Genomic DNA, 16511 nt, shown 5'->3' on the forward strand with positions numbered 1-16511 from the left:
GCTTCTAAGGAGGCTGAGGCAGGAGAATTGCCTGAACCCAGGAGGCGGAGGTTGCGGTGAGCCAAGATAGCGCCATTGCGCTCCAGCCTGGGTAACAAGAGCGAAACTCCGTCTCAAAAAAAAAAAAAGAAAAAAGATCCCAATCCAAATTTTATTACACCCATTTAAAAACAATGTTATTGACTACTTTCAACATCTACAGTACTTTCTGAAAACAAAAACAACAAAGAATCATCGATGCTACTCAGTAAAATAAACATGGTTCTATTTTCTCTTTCACTGATGGTTGTTTACGGGATTTCAAGTTATTTACCAGTCTGTCCATAGGCAAAGATACATGCATTGTAGCCATCAAAAGCATTCTGCAGGATATTTTCCCCAAGGCACTTGAAAACAGTATCTTGACCTTACAGAGAGAGAATAAGAGACGCGATTTTTAGCCAAAACTACATATGAACAATTCACAAAACAAAAACAAAAATCTCCAAAATGTATAATCGGCTTATTTATCTTCAAACAAGATTTTTAAATTTGATGAATGCTCCCAAAGGCTTATGCCTCCCAGGTTATTTCTAGTTAGCACATGACGGAAAAATCAGTAAAAAGCTCCCTGTACTACGTACTTGAATAAACACTGCTAAGAATTCCCTGCAATGCAGAGCCAATAAGCTGCTCATTTTATATTCAATGATTATAAATATCTGAAATTTGTACTTGGGACCCAGGTGTACCTGAATTCAACTAGGCACCACTCAGCCAATGCTTTTATTCAGTGGGTACCAGAGGTCAAATAATCAGATATACCAATCCCCTCTCCTTTTCCTCAAAGAAAATTTCTAATTACAGGATCTACAATACATGCCAGTTAGGCCAGGGAGTCGGAGCCTGGAAATTTCCCTCAGCTTTCAATCATGGACATTAAGAATAGAGTCAAGCTCTCCCCAAAAGGCCAAATGAAATATGGCAATAGTAATCAAATGTGAATCTGACAAGTCACCCTACCTCACTTAGTCTCAATACCATATGGAAGAACTGGATGCTTTTATGTTAAGACAAGCATATTCCAGTATGTCTCACTTCCTAGTTTTTTAGGGGCTTTTTTTTTTAACCAGTTAACTTACCGTACATACTTCTGATACTGTGCCATCTAAACCAAATGAATCTTAACTTCAAAACAGGCATACTATTCATCTTTCTCCTAGCAGAAGCCAAACCAATATGATGCTTAATGTTTAAAAGAGATTGTTTTAAAAACAGGTAACAAAAGCAGCTGGGAAAAAAGGCAATCAAAGGCTGTCACTGTAGTCCTAAAGTTGTGATGACATGGGCTTTGAGGCAGTCATAATTTAGAAGAATAATAGTGTAACAGACTTCCAGAGCAAAAAGAAAACTGAGAGAGAATATGGTATATTCTTCTCCATCAGAGAGAGAACGGAAGCTCTGGCAGGTGAGGTGATTTACGGAAAGGCGCAGAGGCGGTGAGGAGCCTCGGGTTCCTCTTCTCCTTGGCCAGTGCTCCTCTTCTATCACTATGCCATCCAACCTCTCCAGCCCAGTCTCAGGCCTCCAGGACAATCTAAGGGGCGACTGTTTGCTCCGGCCTCATGTGAGGCCTGGGGCGTGTAAGTGTGGAATAACCACTGTGTGCACTAGTCATGTAGTATTATCAACTTATACCAACAATAGCACACAGTGATCTCCCATTAAAAACTCTAAGAGCAGACAGGGCGCGATGGCTCACACCTGTAATCCTAGCACTATGAGAGACCGAGGCAGGCAGATCACGAGGTCAGGAGATTGGGACCACCCTAACATGGTGAAACCCCATCTCTACTAAAAATACAAAAAATCAGCTGAGTGTAGTGGCAGCACGCGCCTGTAGTCCCAGCTACTCGAGAGAGTGAGGAAGGAGAATCACTTCAACCTGGGAGGCTGACGTTGCAGTAAGCCGAGATAACGGGACTGCACTCCAGCCTGGGCAACAAGAGTGAAAACCCCATCTAAAAAAAAAAAAAACAAAAAACTAATAACATAGGAGGGTACTGTCTGTCATTTCTAAAGTTATGCAAGATAATCTTGCGGTAATCATATATACCCTATGGTAATTATGTAGCTATAGGTTACCACCCACACATTGCAGTGTTTTTACATTGTTGGGGCACTTTAGGCCTCAGGAAACAATCTGATCTTCTGACCTCCTTTTACCTGCCTGAGGCAAGACTCTCATCTGATTGTAGGTCAAGAGCTTCTCATTCCACAAGGTCTTGCACCTCATGTCTTGGAGGAAAGAAGGCTACACAGAATGGCCAAGAAAAGTCTGAAGAGACAGGACTTGCTGTGTTCAGATCATGCACTTTTTGTCCAACCACATTTCTAAATGGTTGACAATCATACCTATGTAAGGAAGCCTCCATAAAAACTAAAACGGCAGGCAGGGTTGAGAGAGCTTCTGGATTGCTGAACACACAGAGGCCAACAGGAAGGTGAGACATCCACACGCCAGGAGGGCACGGGCCACCTCCACGGGGACAGAAGCTCATGTACTTGGGACTCTTCCAGACCCCGCCCTATCTCTTCATCTGGCTGTTTGTGTCCTTTAAAAATAATTCCTCATGATAAACCAGTAAACATGAGTGTTTCCCTGAGTTCTGTGAGCTGCTATAGCAAATTAATCAAACCCAAAGAGAGGGTTGTGGGTACCCCAATTGGAAGCCAGTCAGTAAGAAGTTCTAGAGGCCTGGACCTGCGCTGGTGGGAAGGAGGGCGCAGTCTTGTGGGACTGAGCCCTCAGTCTGTGGATCTGACGCTGTTCCCAGGTAGACAGCATTGGAACTGAGTTGGAGGATGCCCGGCCAGTGTCTGCTGCTTGGGGTGCAGGGAAAAACCCCCCTATTTGGTCACATTAAATCATCTTCTACGCCAATGATTGTTACTGTGGTGTGAGAGCAGAGGAAAAACACAGTTTGGGGGGTCTGCCAAGCAATCATGTACAGGACAAAAAATACTTAACACCCTGTAGTTGACAGGATGCTGGATTCTATTACCTGCATACTTTTCTTTGACAGATTCATCCATAGACCAGAAACAATGATCATAAGCAAAAGCCTGTTGAAAGTAAACATAAGTGTGCATTAAGAAAACCTTAACATTATTTATAATATCATACCGGATAGAACTGTTCATAATAGTGAAATAAAACAACTTGTCATATACTGAGAATTAATTACATATGTATAGGCTTACAATGACAACTAGACACCCTATAGTTGATATTACGCTGTATTTTACATGGAAAACTATTCACAATGTTAAGTGACAAAAGAGGTTACAAAACAAAACGTGTCATAAAATGGCTACTGCACACACACTTGCACCTACAGTCACACACACAGAGTTACAGCTATAAAGTTTATTTTTTTGCAGTGAAATTAGTGATTCTTGTTTTCTTTATGCTTTTATATTTTCTCACTATTTTTATTTTTGTGGTCAAAGATATTTTTTAAACAATAAAATTTAAAGACACTCACAACAGCATGTCCCAAATAGCTTGGACTAGCAGAATGTTTAAATAAATTATAATACGCCCATTTGCAAGTATAGATTTGAGGGCATAGAAGACTTACTGATGAAAAAAAGTTTACATCAATGAAAAAGTTATAAAAGTCTAGAGTATATTCCCTATTCGTACAAAAAAAAAATCTATTTGCATAAAAAGCAGGTAGAATATATATTAAAATCCCACACGGTGGGATCTTACAGATGATCTGTTTTGCATTTTTGCCTTATCACCACTTTCTAGAATATCACACGGTTCTTCTGCATGGTTTTAAAAGCTTCTTTTCCCTAATTATTTCTTTTTCTTTAAACCAACTAAGCAAAGGGAAATTTTTCAATGACTGCATCTTTCACTTTTTGGATTTCTGCTAGTTTCATACCTACTTATTTGTGTTTTGTGATTTTTATCTCCTTAAAGATTTTAAGTGCAATTGTTTTAAAATGTGTTTCAGTTGCTATTTTGCCACTCTCTCCCACTTTGGGAGTGTGCTGCTAATGCTTCCTGATGATGGTTTGTATGCCAGCGTGCAGGAACGTCTGAGCAGGGACTGTGTATTTCATGGTTTACACGACTGCTTCTTTTATCCTCTCTTGATGGCCACCTTTCCATGACTAGTTTATGTTGTCATTTCCAACACTGAAGCCCAGATTTTGGTCTTCTCAAGGCCCAATGTCTCTATCCGCCCAGATTTTGGTCTTCTCAAGGCCCAATGTCTCTATCCCTTCCTATTAACACAGACATTAGCTCACTGTTAGTGGCCAAATACTGACTTGAAGCCTTCATTTACAGAGAAGCCTCACCCAAATCAGTTTTCAGATGGTGAGTTTGGCTCCAGTCCCCAACCATACACCAGGGCCCCCATCAGTCGGCCAGAGTTGAACTTCCAATCACCTCCAGGTGCCTGGCCTGATTCCAAAGTCCAGGAGTGTCACTTCAGCTCTTGATTACTGCTGGTCCTTGAAGTTATATGTGTTGTTGTTGTGTGTTTCTAATTTTTTGTAGAGATGGAGTCTATGTTCGCCCAGGAGGTTCTCAAACTCCTGGCTTCAAGCAATCCTCCAGCCTTAGCCTCCCAAGTACTGAGATTACAGCTGTGAGCCACCATGCCCGGCCATTATATGCTGCTTTTGAGTATGATGACATGATTTTAACATGTTAAAATATGTTATCTGTCCCAGCTACTCGGGAGGCTGAGGCAGGAGAACTGCTTGAACCCGGGAGGCGGAGGTTGCAATGAGCCGAGGTCGCGCCACTACACTCCAACCTAGCACCTGGTGACAGAGTGAGACTGTCTCAAAAAATAATTATTATTATTATATATATATGTAAAATATATATAATAAATATAATATCTATCAGTCCCTGCTATCATTTTGGTGTTGGTAGGAGAATGTCTGTGTGAACTCATAAGATTATCTGGACCAGAAGTCTAAAGACTAATTTTTTTAAAGAAAGAAAATTAGGTTAAGATGGTAAATTAAGAATGAATACTAATATCCACTGCCCAGCTAAAATTAACTCAAAATAATGGGGGGTAGGGGAAATGGGGGAAAAGGGACAGGCGGCGGGTGGAGGAGTGAGAAGAACAAGTTTTTCAAAGCAAGAGTGCTTGCTTGTGCCAGGGTCAAAATTGAGAAACTCCTAAAAAAATAGTTCCCGTGAAACTGACGGGGGTAACGGTGGGGCTGACAGGCATAACACAGGCTGCAAAGCCAGGGAACAGTTCTGGGAGGTACCAGGACAACAACCAAAGGGACAAGGAGACAACCCGGGCAGCAACCAAGAGGATGACTGGTCAGCACCTCTGGACAGGTGAGTGTCTGCACACCCACGGCTCTGTGTCAAACAGCAGGCAGGGGAGACACCTGTTCCTGGATGGGGCAGTGAGGAGGAAGCGAGGCCAGGGAGTGAAAGCAGATATCAGGGAGTGACAGGGAGGCCAGGAAGTGACAGCCCCCGAGGGCCCTTGGGCCCAGAAGATGTCATCTGGCTGCAGTGCTGTGTCCCACACTGCACACCCTCCATGTCTTTCCAAAGCTAAATGTACATCTTCAGCAGTGGTGGCTCACTAAGCCGTTTCCAACCAGAGAGAAGCCAAAGGAGGAAGACAGAAGATGAACCCAAAAGGACCAGGCCTCACACTGTTTGGGGGGAGCTGCCTTGCAAACTCCATGTGTCACCCCTGGTGAGAACCATTACAGCAGAGTAGGATTACATGAAATGTGGAGGTCAAACCAAGTTTCTCCTACTCTAACTTTCCACGTACACCTCCACAATTATATTTAATGCTGTTCTTAATAAGGCTAAGTAGAAACCATCCTGATTCTTTCTTGTAAGCTTAGTTCTCACTTCAAAAGCCCTGTCACCACACGTGTGCACAGTCATCCCTCAGTATCCTGAGGGGGACTGCTTCCAGGACCTCCCATGAATACTGAAATTCGAGGAGATCCAAGTCCCTTATAGAAAATGGTGCAGTACTCAACGTGTAACCCGCACGTGTCCTCCCCTATACGTCAAACCATCTCTAGATTACTTAAAACGCCTAAGACGATGTAGATGCTAGGCCAATAGCTGTTACATGTACTGCTTTTTAAATATTTATTTATTTATTTATTTATTTTTATTTTTATTTATTTATTTATTTTTTTTGAGACGGAGTTTCGCTCTTGTTACCCAGGCTGGAGTGCAATGGCACGATCTTGGCTCACTACAACCTCTGCCTCCTGGGTTCAGGCAATTCTCCTGCCTCAGCCTCCCGAGTAGCTGGGATTACAGGCACACGCCACCATGCCCAGCTAATTTTTTGTATTTTTAGTAGAGACAGGGTTTCACCATGTTGAACAGGATGGTCTCGATCTCTTGACCTCGTGATCCACCCGCCTCGGCCTCCCAAAGTGCTGGGATTACAGGCTTGAGCCACCGCGCCCGGCCAAATTTTTATTTTTTATTGTATTATTTTTCATTGTTTTTTCAAAAACTATTTTCAATCCATGGTTGGTTGAACCCACAGATGTGAAACCCGCAGATAAAGAAGGCTGTCTGTATATTTATCAGAGATAGGCTCTAAATAGCACTCTCCTGTCCATTATTATTGGTTTTTTTTTTTTTAACTTGTCTTTCTTTTAGGGATTTCTTTAACAATGACATTTCTTATTCCCAGTGTGAGTTCAGAGGCTATCACCAAAGTAAACATAACCGAGGTAAGCCTGTGTACTCAACACTGTTCAAAGGAACCTAAGGAACAAAGAAAGTAAGCACCTTGCAGCTGGCAAGTGGGCGAGCTGGGATTCCAGCCACATCTGGCCCTAAGCTCCCTCCTCTGCACCGCTAGCCTAGCCTAGATCCATTCCCCACTATGAAAGTGCCACAGCCTGGCACCAAGTTGGGGACTAATCAACACTTACTTCTTCTTTACTACAGCACTAAATGGTCCTCTTTAAGGTTTAGCAATTTTATAAAATATTATAGGTATCTTCCAGGCAAATATTTCACAAAGCAGACAAGTAAACACTGTAATGAATTCAAATAACATAGAAGCATAAAGGAAAGATCAAGGTCTCTCTGTTCCACAAGTATACCTCTCCCCAGAGGTAACACTGTGGTGTTTAATCTCCCATATGTTTTAGTCAGCCAACATTTTCTCTAATCATGCAAATGAATCAAAGAAAACATGAACAATTTGTAAATCAACAGGCAATGGTTCCTTCATACCTGGACTGCAACCTCCAGCCTATGCAGCAAAAAAAAAATAAAAAAAACAGTCGGGTGCGGTAGCCCAGGCCTGGAATCCCAGCACTTTGGGAGGCTGAGGCAGGTGAATCATTTGAGATCAGGAGTTAAAGACCAGCCTGGCCAACATGGTGAAGCCCTGTCTCTACCAAAATACAAAAACTAGCCAGGCATGGTGGCAGGTGCCTGTAATCCCAGGTACTCAGGAAGCTGAGGCAGAAGAATCGCTTGAACTCGGGAAGCAGAGGTTGCAGTGAGCAGAGATCATGCCACTGCACTCCAGCCTGGGCAACAGAGTAAGACTCTGTCTCAAAAAATAAATAAATAAAAATGAGAAACAAAAATAATCCAGTACCTTTTCAGTAGAAAAGATGAGGGAAGGTTTACATATATAAAGAAACCAGTGCCCTATTCGACTTTTTAAAAATAACATTTTATACTGACAGAATGACTTTTTTTATTTTTTGTCATTCAGTTCCTATGGTCTAGGGGTTAGGAAAAACAAATTAATAAATGATTTTAAAAAGTCAGAGACCTGGCTGGGCACAGTGGCTCATGTCTGTAATCCCAGCACTTTGGGAGGACCAGGTGGGTGGAACACAAGGTCAACAGGTCAAGATCATCCTGGTCAACATGGTGAAACCCCATCTCTACTAAAAGTACAAAAAATTAGCTGGGCATGGTGGCACACGCCTGTAGTCCCAGCTACTCAGGAGGCTGAGGCAGGAGAATTGCTTGAACCCAGGAGGCAGAGGTTGCAGTGAGCCGAGATAGCTCCATTGCACTCCAGCCTGGGTAAGAAGCGAAACTCCGTCTCAAAAAAAAAAAAAAAAAAAAAGTCAGAGATCCAAACAGCCATGTCTGTAATAAACATTTTAGTAATAATAATAGAGAACTGAATTGCAATTCAGCCATGGACTCTAAAAGAAAAAATCCCAAGAACGGAGATAAAAATCTACATTTCCTGGGCATTCCAAGTGACTTCATGGTCAGTTAAGAAACACAGTCTAAGTGCCCACTTCGGCAGCGCTCCACATTCCCCAAGCGACAGAGGTGCAAAAGTATGTTCCCTTGAGGTGGCGTGGCCGCGCAGGTTTCTGTTGGCTGGGAATGCACCCCCAGCTGTCTCAGAGCCGGCAGGATGAGTCGGCTTTGACCTCGGTTTGGAACTACCAGTCTTGAGCCAATCTATGGAGGCAGCTTGAAGCCGCCCAGGTTTCTGTTGGCTGGGAATGCATCACTAGCTGTCTTGGGAGCCAGGAAGATGAGTCGGCTTTGACCGCAGTTTGGAACTACCAGTCTTGAGCCAATCTGTGGCACAAAAGGAATCTGTGTTGTAGCTACTAGACCGGCCAGAATTGGTCAAAGTGCAAATACAGCTTTTCCATAAACCTCCAGCCCTTTCCAGGCCCAGAAATGGCTTCAGATTTGTGAGTAGGCTGACAGATTGCATTACTTGTATAACATGACAGAAAGTATTTTCCTTGTTGAGAGGAAAACTTCTCAGAGTTCAAAAACAAGCACATAAGATCTTCACAGGAATCATATAACAAACCAAGTCTCTTACCTTTGGCTGGCCCCTGAGTTCCCAAGAGATGTCATCATTAACGTGAAAGAAAAGTTAAAAAAAAAAAAAAAAAGAGTTAGAAGACTCTTTTTGAAGGGTAAAATAATATGCATGTAAATTCACAGTAAGAATATAAAATACTACCTTTGAAGCCATGTAGTAATTTAAAGGATAAATGAATGTCTATTAGCTAGTAAGATGGTCTGCTAATCACAGACAACTAACTTGTGTCTCTAGACTAGGAAGAGGACTGAGCACTGGATAACTGGAACAGACCTAATATTTCTGCCTTACATATTTTGCTTCTATCTTTGTGTACGTCTTATAAATATATATTTTTTAGTCTTTTACTTTTTTATCATCTGGTTTCAGTTCCAAGCAGTTTTCTCTGCTTTGAAAAAGCAACAGCTTACTCTCTTATCTGTACAGGCTCTACTACAAAACAATGAAAGCTATTCTGGCTGAGGAAAAAAGTCTCAATTAAAGAAACCAGTAATTTCTTGCCAGTGACTTAATACAGCTGAGTATCCCTCATCCAAAATGCCTGAAGTGTTTCGGGCTTCCTATTTTTTCCGGATGTGCGAATACTTGCATTATGCTTAATGCTTGAGCATCCCAAATCCAAAAATCCAAATTCCAAAATGCTCCAATGAGCATTTTGTTGGAGTGTCACATGGGTACTCAAAAAGTTCCAATATCTGGAGCATTTTGAATTTTCTATGTGGGATGCTCAGCCTATACTTTCTGAATTACTCGCTACTTATTCCTCTCTGCACACACAAGCACTTCTAGCCTCCTGCCTTCCTCCCACTGAAACTGCCATTCACTCCCCCTCAGGGGACAGGAAAATAACTCAGGGTATCAGCCAGTGGAATCCTGAGATAGTTTCAGACTTAGAGAAAAGTGGTGAAAATTACAAAGCATACCCATAGACCTTTCCCCCAATTCACTAATTGTTAACACTGCCATGACTGCTTTTCTCTTTCTCCTTCCCTCTCCCCCAGGCCCCAGGATTTACATGGATAAATACACACACATATATATTCTTTTTGCTGAACCATTTGAGGGTAACTGGAAGACATGCCTCTTTAACAATTGTGGTGTCCGAGAGAGAGAATACAAACATGGGTTTGTGGTTTCTGTTTCTGGCTGGACCAGTGAAGCCCCTTCCACATCCCTCTTTTCTGCTTATCACTAGAGAAAGAAACTAAAAACCATGGCTTCAGGCTGCTAAAAGCCTAAAACAAAACAGAACACCAGCACAACAAACTAAGGCACGTTGGACAAGCTTTTCTAAACTTCTTAACGATGATCATGTTCACTTACTTAGTAACAAGGCAATACTGAAATCACATCATTTAAGAATAAAGGGAAGTACTTTTGAAACCGGAATAAAATAGGAACAATAATAACTGACCCTCGTCAGAAGATCAAAACTCTAATTTTCAGGGCCCGAAACCTGAAAGAAAACTATACATGAAAACGTTTCCTTCCAATTGTCTTCTACCATCTCTCTGTCTCTGTCTCCTAACACTTTCTTCCGAAAGAAATTTCATACTTACTTGTGTCAAATGATGTTAGACAAGAACATTAAAACACCACAGTAAGTCTAGCAAATGAGTGACACCCGTCTAAGAGATTTTGGAGTAATATCCAATGTGGTGAATACATAAAAGAAAATAATTTCTCTGGAGTAAGAAAGTAAGAGATGTGGAAGAACTTCCTGACAAAAAGACGTCTGAAACACATATACAATGCTGGCAGAGATGTAAATTAGTACAACCTCTCTGGAAAATAGTATAGACATTTCTTTTGTGAGACAAAGACTTCACTCTTGTCACCCAAGCTGGAGTGCAGTGACAGGATCTGAGCTCACTGCAACCTCCTGGGTTCAAGCGATTCTCCAGCCTCTGCCTCCCAAGTAGCTGGGATTACAGGCATGCAACACCACACCCAGCTAATTTTTTGCATTTTTAGTAGAGAAGGAGTTTCATCATGTTGGCCAGGCTGGTCTCAAACTCTAGACCTTAAGTGATCTGCCTGACTCAGCCTCCCACAATGCTGGGATTACAGGCGTGAGCCACTGAGCCCAGCCACAGATTTCATAAGAAACTAAAAGTAGATCAACCATTCAATCCTGCAGTCCCACTACTGGTATGTACCCAAAGGAAAAGAAGTTATTATGTGAAAAAGACACATGCATACGTACACTTTATTGTAACACAATTCCCAACTGCAAAGACGTGGAACCAATCTAAGCGCTCACTGACCAGTAAGTGGATAAAGAAAATGTGGTATATATATGCCATGGAATACTACTCAGTTGTAAAAGGAATGAAATCATGTCTTTTGCAGCACTCTTGGATGGAGCCAGAGGCCACTCTTCTAAATGGAGTAACTCAGGAATGGAAAACCAAATATTTCATGTTCTTACTAATATGTGGGAGTTAAGCTATGAGCATGCAGAGGCATACAGAGTGATATGATCGACTTTGGAGACTCAGAAGATGGGGAGTGGGAGGGGGGAGGGATAAAAAGATTACATATTGGGTACAATGTACACTATTTAGGTGAGGGATACATTAAAATCTCAGAAGTTCCCATTATATAACTCATCCGTGTAACCAAAAATCACTTATACCCCAAAAGCTATTAAAATAAAAATAAATAAAATGTTTTAAAACATAGAAACAAGTTTTTGAAAATAAAAAAAAAGATTTCTGAAATACTGAAGAGGTTACTGACATGCTATCATCTTTTCATGGTCTTTATAAACAAAGCAGATTCTCATCAATTGCAGATGACTTTGTTATAAACCTAGAGCAGGCGTCCCCAAACTACGGCCCGCGGGCCACATGCGGCCCCCTGAGGCCATTTATCTGGCCCCCCGCCGCACTTCAGGAAGGCGAACCTCTTTCATTGGTGGTCAGTGAGAGGAGCACAGTATGTGGCGGCCCTCCAACGGTCTGAGGGACAGTGAACTGGCCCCCTGTGTAAAAAGTTTGGGGACGCCTGACCTTGAGGAAGGTAAGAAGAGAATTCAACATGGATGAAAGGCCCCACTTCAGGCCAGGTGCATTGCATGTGACGTCACTCCTTTCTCACAATAACTTTGCAAGATACTATTAGGACTCCAGTTTTACAGATGCAAAAAATAAGGATCAGAAAAGTCAACCCGTTTAGCTCATACTACAGGTTGAACATCCCTGATGTGAAAATCCAAAATCTGAAATGCTCCAAAATCGGAAACATCTTGAGCAGCAACAGGATGCTCAAATGGTCATGTTCAAAGGAAATGCTCATCGTGTAAGTATAATGCAAATATTCCAAAATCCAAAAAAAAAAATCCAAACCCAAAACATTTTCCAAGCATTTTGGATAAGGGACACTCAACCTGTAATAAGCAGGATGGATCTGGGATCGAAAACTAAGTCTTCTGACTCCTAAAGTCTATGCTCTTACCCATGCTGATCAAAACACTCTCAACTTAATCTATGAGTCACATATTAACCACTTGTCCTGCTAACAGAAACATTTCCCAATGTATTAATTTCTCCCGTTCTAATGATTATCTAATAAAAGGTTAGCACTTGGTGCTTATGCCAGAGTGCATTTACTTTTCACTGTATTTATAGAAACTCCAAAGTATCTTTTGTGAGGGGAAAATATATATTATGATATTTCAAGTTTAAATAAAACGTTTTTATACAAAAAGTATCAACTCTTCCTAAGAGACAAACAAGTATGAAATTCACTAACATATGACACATAGCAGAAGAACCCATGGAACCAACCTGAATTCACATCATCATAATAAAAACAGAAACAAACCAGTTAATTAATTACAGAGCTAAGTTTGCAGCTAGGGATTCTGGTGGCTATGACAGTAAAGCTCAAATAACCTGCACAGGCATGGGATACCCAAAGATGTAATTACAGCCTTGTACAAAAATAAGTAAATTAATTAAACAAAACCTTGTCAGAGTGCAGCTGAAATTCAGTACAGCCATGTCTCACTCATCCCGAGGTCCCTTAATTAGAAACCTCAACTATCCAGATCATCGTGGAGATTCAGGAAGCAAAACCAGCTGCTGACCAATCCAGAGAAATGTCTCAAAGTACAAGCACTAAAGCTGTAATTTCTCAGCTGAGTTGAATTATTTTTGTTGTTGTTGCTTAACTTCATTTTGAAATACCTTCAGACTCAGAAAAAGCTCCAAAAATAGTACCAACAAATTCCTGTACACCCGTCTTCTCCAAGCTTCCCCAAATGTTAACGTTCCCCAAATGTTTCTTAGATCACTACAGCTACATTGGCCAAAACCAGGAAATTAACCATCAACACAGTTTATTAAATAACCTACAGCCAACCTCCTCCAAATTTTGCCAACTCCCCCCATTAAGGTCCTTTTTTTGGTCCAAGACCTTGTGTCACAGATACTTGTCCATGTTTCCTCCAACCTGGCGCAGTTTGTCTCTCATGACCCCGGCACTTGAAGAGGACTGGCCATTTATTTTGTAGAATGTCCCTCAATCTGGGTTTGCCTAATGCTTCCTCCTGACTAAATCCAGACTGTGCATTTGGCAAGCCCACCACAGAAGTGACAACACTGCGCCCTCCCTGGTGCATGCTACCAGGAGGCATACGATGGGCATGTTCCATTACGGATCACGTTAATTCTGATCACTTGGTCAAGTCCATCTATGAGGTTTCCCAAGGAAAAATTACTATTTTTCCCTTTGTAATTAATAAGAATCATTGGGACATGGATGAACCTGGAAACCATCGTTCTCAGCAAACTGACACAAGAGCAGAAAATCAAACACCGCATGTTCTCACTCATAGGCGGGTGTTGAACAATGAGAACACATGGACACATGGAGGGGAGCACTACAAATGGGGGAGGGATGGCGGGGTGGGGAGGTGGGAAGAGATAGCATGGGGAGAAATGACAGATACAGGCGAGGGGAAGGAAGGCAGCAAACCACACTGCCATGTGTGTACCTATGCAACAATCTTGCATGTTCTTCACATGTACCCCAAAACCTAAAATGCAATTAAAAAAAAAAAAGAATCATTGGGGGATAAACTTTGAGACTATGTAAACACTCTGTTTCTCATCATACTTTCACCCACGAATTTTAGCACTCATTTATAGCTCCTGCCTGCAACAATTACGACCTCCCAAATGGTGGCTGTTGAGTTACTTGAGACCTCCCAGCCCAGGTGGATCACCACAGAGGAATGTGCTTTTATGGAATACGGCAGCTTGGGAAACAACAGATGATATGGTTGTACATCTGGGATAAAAACAGAGTTATCTGTGAATAAACTAACCTCTTCCTCCTTTTTACTGATCTAGCTTGGGGGCTCCTGCTCACTTCTCATTTAAATAACAAATCACATCATACAAATAAATCAAATTATAGTTGTAATCTCTAGAATCCCAAAATATGAAGAAGAAATTTTATAAACTGACCACCTCTGAAAATGTTTTAATACTTCATGACACACAAAATAATTGATATTGGGTCCAAAAATAAACCACACAGTAGTAAAACAAAACACTGTCAACAGAATGCAAAGTTACAGATCAATTACTCGTATCAACAACCAAAATCAAATATTGAATCCAAATCCCATCACCTCGTTTAATTCTAAAGCTTTGAGTTGCTGAAATCTTCACAATTAAAATATTTGGAATCTCTGTTTCAACAAGACCCCACCCCAACCCACTGTATAACGGATGTAGATATCACAAAGAGCTTATTCTAATCCAGCCATACTACGTCACGATATTGTTGCCTTTTTGAACTTAGCTGGCAGTACCAGCAACCAAACAACAATCTGTGTGATGAGCATGAGTTTTTTTCTTTGTCACTCCTCCTGCAATGTACTTTCCACATACGGAATGAAGCCAAGCTGACTTGAAATTTAGAAAGTGACTACACTCACAACAGGAGCTTCTCAATGTTTGCTTACTCCAGCCAACTCTCTGTAAGAAGTACAAATACCACAAAAGGCCCTGTTCATTGTGTCCTCAATATCTAGAATTTTCCACCCAATTCTGAAGGATAAATTCTAACAGCAACATTGATGAAGTCGAATATGACTGGAGACTAACAACATTCAGGAGGTGGAGGGGTTTGAACATTCTACCAGTGAAAGAAGTGGCCATGCCTGAAGCTAGAGTGGGCAAAATGAGAGGAAGACAGGCTGCCCACCCTCCCAGCTGAGGGTACTCACACCTGGCAGGGAGCTGACTTGTTTTAGGTCGCATCCAGGGCTGCATTCAGTAAGATCTACTGGAGAAAGTTACCAGAAGTGGGATACCTTTTTATTTTGTTGTTACTGTTTTGAGATGAAGTCTTGCTCTGTCGCCCAGGCTGGAGTGCAGTGGCGAAATCTTGGCTCACGGCAACCTCTGCCTCCAGGGTTCAAGGGATTCTCCTGCCTCAGCCTCCAGAGCAGCTGGAACTACAGGCATCCACCACCATGCCCAATTAATTTTTGTATTTTTAGTAGAGACAGGGTTTCATCATGTTGGCCAGGCCGTCTTCAACACCCGACCTCAGGTGATCTGCCTACCTCAGCCTCCCAAAGTGCTGGGATCACAGAAAGTGGGTTATTTCTTTAGCATAAGAATAATTAACACTGCTTGGAGAGAGACAGCTCCCCTAGCAGTGGAATGCCTAAGGGGAGAGCAGAAAGCACCTGCTGGGAATTGGCATAAGCAATGTAAGGCTGCCTTGGATTTATTATTCAACTCTTTTCACTGAAAACGAGGAGCAGTGAGCCTTCAGCAAGTTGCACTGGACATCCCTACCAGTGCCACTTGTGGACCACTGGAGGCTCAGGCACCATCTCCCCCAACACAGCCTCGCCACTCCCTCGTACCCCATATACCTACACCTGGATAACGTCATTCTCCCCAGCAACTCTGCTTGCTCAAGGCCCAGCCACAAGAGAAAGGCTCAGATCACATTTTATTTCCCTCAAGCATCCTTCCATGAGAACCCTATACAGAAGTGATTTCCTTTCCCAATTCCTACATAAAGCCCAAACTGTTTCTACTGCTTATGTAGGACCACTCGGTTTGTCTCATGATAGAATAAACTTGTACATGTCATTTCGCCTAGACTGTTAGCTTCTGAAGGAGAAAGTGTTATTTGTTTATGGAAACATCCAACACAAGGCTTTTTGCTTATTCCGCAAATATTTCTTAGGCTGTTCAGGTGAACTGGCCCTTGCCTCTACCTCCAATTACATCTTATACTGCTCTTCCTTTCACCCACATGGGACTGACCCAGGTACCTATTTTCCAGTCCCAGGGCTTTCGTACAGGACTCTGTCTTGGACTCCAGAGGCTGACTCCTATTCATTTATCCTCTCAGTTTAATCATGTGTTCCCTAGATACTATCTTTCTTAAACATCCTTATGTTACTCTCGAAGAAGTATTATGGAGAGAATAAAACCACTTCCACCACCATCCTCTCTAAAATCATGCCCAAAACAAAGAATACAAGAAACAAAAATTCCACATTCAATGAAACTTGGGAGTTATTTACAACTGAAACACATGACATTAAGACAGAAAATGCATCCACAGAATATAAGAAAAGAGTGAAACTGAGTGGTACCAATTACCCCAAAAGGT

The 16511-nt window shown here is 41.9% G+C and overlaps 1 protein-coding gene across 4 annotated transcripts in view; it reads right to left on the minus strand.

Moving 5' to 3' along the window:
* KIF13B (kinesin family member 13B) overlaps positions 1-16511 on the minus strand; it is a 246379-nt gene that overhangs the window by 121676 nt on the left and 108192 nt on the right. For 3 of the 4 annotated variants that reach the window (XM_074384129.1, XM_039461134.2, XM_039461133.2), the window contains exons 3-5: positions 8853-8865; positions 3045-3105; positions 314-406 (exon numbers count right to left, since the gene is read on the minus strand). In XM_074384129.1, the coding sequence (XP_074240230.1) occupies positions 314-406; positions 3045-3075 (124 nt within the window). In that variant the 5' untranslated portion in view covers positions 3076-3105; positions 8853-8865. The remainder of the gene's footprint in view (positions 1-313; positions 407-3044; positions 3106-8852; positions 8866-16511) is intronic. The other variant, XM_074384130.1, reaches the window with a different exon arrangement.

The sequence above is a fragment of the Saimiri boliviensis genome, chromosome 13, assembly GCF_048565385.1.
Source record: "Saimiri boliviensis isolate mSaiBol1 chromosome 13, mSaiBol1.pri, whole genome shotgun sequence".
NCBI lineage: Eukaryota > Metazoa > Chordata > Mammalia > Primates > Cebidae > Saimiri > Saimiri boliviensis.